This window comes from Phoenix dactylifera, chromosome 3 (genome assembly GCF_009389715.1).
Source record: "Phoenix dactylifera cultivar Barhee BC4 chromosome 3, palm_55x_up_171113_PBpolish2nd_filt_p, whole genome shotgun sequence".
NCBI classification, from domain to species: domain Eukaryota; kingdom Viridiplantae; phylum Streptophyta; class Magnoliopsida; order Arecales; family Arecaceae; genus Phoenix; species Phoenix dactylifera.
The window spans coordinates 19,297,531-19,302,097 of NC_052394.1; the positions used below are offsets into that span (position 1 = coordinate 19,297,531).

Genomic DNA, 4,567 nt, shown 5'->3' on the forward strand with positions numbered 1-4,567 from the left:
CATCGATCAGGACAATTGATCGATCTGGCACCGAGATTCGAACTGCCAGCTGTAAGAACACTATCGGGCCTTAATTTTATTGGATTTGTGAGTAATTTGGAAGGGCCGTCGTGAAAGCCGCCAAACCTGCCCTCGCCGTTAACGGAAAAAACAAGACAAAAGTTCGCAAAAATAATCCCTCCCCCTGACGTTACAAATTACCGAGCGCCAGCTGGCAGAGAAGCTGCCGGAGGAGTCACTAGATGCGATGACGTCGCTCGCATGCGTCATGGAGATGACGGAATCGGCTTTGTCGTTTTTGGGGTTCGCTCTTTCCGTCCTGCTTCCTTATCCCTTTGGGTCCCTTTTTCTTCTACAGCACATATTTTCCCTACATAAAAGCAGAGCAGGCTTTCCCCTTCTCCCCCTCACAAGTCACAACCCATCGCCACCAGCTCTTTATTTCGATGAAAACAGAGAAGATTTTAGGAAGGGTGGGGAGGGGAAGGAGTGGGAGTATGGCATCCTTGGAGCAAGAGAATTCTCCCTTGATACATCGAAGGACGGCGACCCAAGTGCTGAACAAAGGGAAAGAAGCAGCGAACAAGATCAAGTGTCTGTTGCAAGAGTCCTTTCCATCGGAGGATCATGGAAAGAATTCGATGATCGGGTTCTTAAATGAAGAAATTTTGGACTCCTTCTCGGAAGCACTCATTATTTTGACGTCTGAAGGGGCACCAGAGACCCCTTTGGATCAGGCGAGTACTCCTTGCTCTGATGAGCAAGGAAGCGATCATTCAAGTAAGAAAAGGAAGGTCCAATCAGGTCGAAGAAATGGTTATCGGAGAAGGTAATCTTTTTTCTTCTTCATTTATCACTTTTTTTTTGGGGGGGGGGGGGCACTCGTATACCAAATTTAAGGAGGAGTACAGAGCATGCTTATATTTTTGGGATGAGTACAGAGCAGCCCTTTTTGGTATCTACTTAATTTATTGCTATTTTTGGTTGCAGGGCTCATCCGTATGCGAGCACAAGGGTCTTATCAAAGACGATGGATGATGGTCGTACATGGCGAAAATATGGACAGAAAGATATCTTTAGTTCTAAGCATCCAAGGTACCCCTTTTCCGTTGCTCCTTTATCTCTGTAATTTCATATTTAAGATAAAACTTTTGTTTTGGAAATTGTTGTGATAATCATGGCAATGGATTTCATCACAAACCGTTAGCCATACTAGTTTGCAAAGTTTTATCAGCTACAAATTTAGGTAAGGAGCACGTTGGGTGCAACCACTGATTCAATACAAAGTTTGATTTGTTGCATATGTACGTTATTTTGTTTTTTCTTTTTTGGATGAAAAGTAGATTTACTATACCAATTTATTGTAAAAATATTCATAGGAATCGAAAAATAAAATATTTAACAAATACATAGCCGTCCATAAAGTAGTCCTCATATGATTAGCTATATGTCGCCATCCAATCTATGGCACTTTAAGCTTTTCTATCAACATATGTCATCTCATAATCCAGTAAATTAGCCTCCATTCTCCAACAATAATGTCTTAGAGGATGTGAACTATGTTTTTTAGTATTAAAGACCCAGTCCGCCACCCTTTTTTTTCTTTGGTAATTCTGGTTATGAGACTATTCTTTTCTTTTTTGTTTAACATCCTTATGGCCAAGTACAGTTGTCGTCCACCTAAACAATTACCAATTATACCGTTTTTTACTATTTTGATTACCTAAACTACTTGCTTGCTGATGACTATATGGACAACTTGCTAGCTTGGAATGGGCACCTCTCAATTGTAGTCAATTGAGTTACTTTCCCTGCTGCCTCTTGCTTGTTTTCTTTCCCATCTGAGTTCCTTGGATGGTAGATATATCTTGATTGGTTTTGATCCAAGGCACTTTCCCTGTTGACATCTCTTCTCTTCCTTAGATGAAAACATGACTGAAAACATGACTAGGATTATAGATAGCTTTTATATCATGACAAGATGTGCAAGCGGTGACACTGTGGTGGCCCCTGAATACTTCTCGTGAATAGCCTGCTCAATATATTCTGCGTAAAGTGAAACTTGGATTAGTAATTGATGTGCAACAGTAGCCGTCCTTCACTATAAATAAATTTATCGTATCTTAAAAGCAATTAGCCCAGAGATATGTCGCCAATTGGTTGGGTGGATGCAAGTTAGCATCTCGAGGAGCTGGGCTCCTCCAAGCGAAAAAAAAAACTATTTAACTTGATTTTATGAGACTATAAGAGGTAAGGTGGGGGCCGTGGGAGCACCTAATTTGTGATGAATCACTGCCTGAATCCGTGACATAGATGATTTTTTTTCCCCCCTCAATGAGGGAATCTCGAGCTTGAGGACCAACATGGAAATTTCTTGTACATAAATCTCCATATCATATCATTTGTATGTACTCTGCTTTCTCTCATTTGAAATTTTATATGAGAAGTTTGTTATGTAAGACTGCGTTTGGATAATTTTATGTCAGCATCCAAACTTAGGCTAAATGTACTGGCAGCGGCTTCCAAATCCCCATCCCTCTCTATTGGATAAGTTTTCTACTAAAAAAATATATTGAAAATTGATGAATCCGACTAACCCAAATCAGAGGGACTGAATCCAAATTGATCGAATTCTTGCAGGAGCTACTTCAGATGCACTCACAAATATGACCAAGACTGTCAAGCCACAAGACAAGTCCAGAGATCGGAGGATGATCCCTCCATGTATGTGATTACTTACATTGGAGAGCACACATGCAGAGATCCAACCAAGTCCCCCCATCTCCTTCCACCATCCCATCAGAGACCACCCTTTATCATTAGCTTTGGATTGGAAACCGCTCAAGATGATCAACAAGAGCCCCAGTCGAACTCTCCCCACTCCTCAATACTAAAACAAGAGAGCGATGAGGAGGTGGTGAGCGATCCCAGTCCAGGCAGCTCAGCCTCAGAATTTCTCATGTTGCCCGACCTCGGCACCTTCGAACAGTCTGCACCAATGGCACCATACATGGAAACTGTTTTGGATCAATGTGATGTTATGTCCGACGTGCATTCTTCTAATAGTTGTTTAGATATGGAATTCGAGATCCCATTTGAGCTAAATGAGATCGATGATGTGTTTAGTCTTGATCATGACAAGCTTTTCCCAGATTAGAAGGTCTTCCATGTACTTCAAAAGGTCTTTCTGGCTATGAGAACCTTCTTTTACCTTTTTTTTTCTGAAGGGGTAGAATTTGCTAAGGAACTTTTCTTCACTGGTGAGGAATATGAACTAGCTCTGATGTAATTTTATTGTATATTACTTTTTTATGCTTTTTTCTTATTAATAAAATAAACATGATCCAGCTTCCACGTAACTTCATATTCTCTGCTTCACTTTCAAAACATCACTTTTGTTTTATCAACTAAAATCTCCTAGTTAATTTGATGGCATGGGGAGGAATTTGGTGCACCATTAGGGCACACCCATTATCTTCTTAGCAATGTGCGAGGCCATTTGGCGAAAAAAAGTCCATGATTAGAAGATTGGGCTTAAAAATAGATAATGGCATCATGTCATCATTGCGATCTATAGTACTAAATCGATTCCAAGGTGCTAAGGATGGTCCCCTCCACCAAGCTATGCCTGTAGGAAACTTTATTTTGAAAAGTCAAAAGAAAGACAGGGAGAAAAGAGAGAAAGAGATGGAAACGAGAGGAACGTTTTGTGTTAATCATTACCTAAACAAGCGGTTGGGTTGTATTTTTCGTGCAAAAAAGTGGTTAATCTTCTTTCGCTATGTTGACTTTTAAATCGTGCCTACATAGATCTCAAAATACTCCGAATTTCTTCATTTATCTATCTATACAGATTTTGAAATGACTATTGCACGATTCAATAGTATTTTCATGCAAAGAGAGGAGAACCGTTCTTTCACATGAATGATACAACCCTTGTCCTTCAAGTAATACTTCCATAGGACATCCATAGGATCCTACTCAAGCCTTTTTCTTTGGTGCTATGCTGCTGGAATTTGTTTTGGGAGACTTTTTGGTCTAACTGGCTTCTCCACCACATGTTCTCGCAGGGGGACCAAATGGGGTCTTCGCAATGGGTCTTCTGGGGTAGCTTTTTATTCTTCTGCCGACCCTGCGTCACATTGTACTACCAGATGCGAATTAGGCTAACAGTGGAAGAGCCTCTGACCCCACCATCACTACGGCTCTTACGTTATACATGGCATGGAATTAGCCCGCAGGTGGTGGCGTGTCATACTGCCATTAAACTAAGATTACTTTAGCTGGTAATTGCATAGATTGGCTGCACAAAAGTGGACGAAATGATTAAAAAAAAAAAACACTTTATATGATCGATGTTGATACATTTATCAAATAATCTATGTATTTTAAAACACGATCAGAATTAAATTTACTATATTTTGGTGATTACATCATACAAAAATATGTTATCAAAATCACACATTTTTATACCACATTTAATATTTAAATTAGTAATAAACATGAATTTTCATTTATATTTTTTGGTATTGCAGATCATGTTTAATAATTTATATTTTTAATTTAG

General features: G+C 39.6%; 1 protein-coding gene across 1 annotated transcript; it reads left to right on the plus strand.

The window, feature by feature from the left end:
- The first annotated feature begins 388 nt into the window (after window positions 1-388).
- Window positions 389-3,359, plus strand: LOC103706249 (WRKY DNA-binding transcription factor 70-like). Its single transcript, XM_008790303.4, has 3 exons — window positions 389-829; window positions 991-1,095; window positions 2,641-3,359. The coding sequence occupies exons 1-3, from the start codon at window positions 447-449 to the stop codon at window positions 3,155-3,157; spliced, it is 1,005 nt and encodes a 334-aa protein (XP_008788525.2). The 5' UTR covers window positions 389-446; the 3' UTR covers window positions 3,158-3,359.
- The last annotated feature ends 1,208 nt before the right edge of the window (window positions 3,360-4,567 follow it).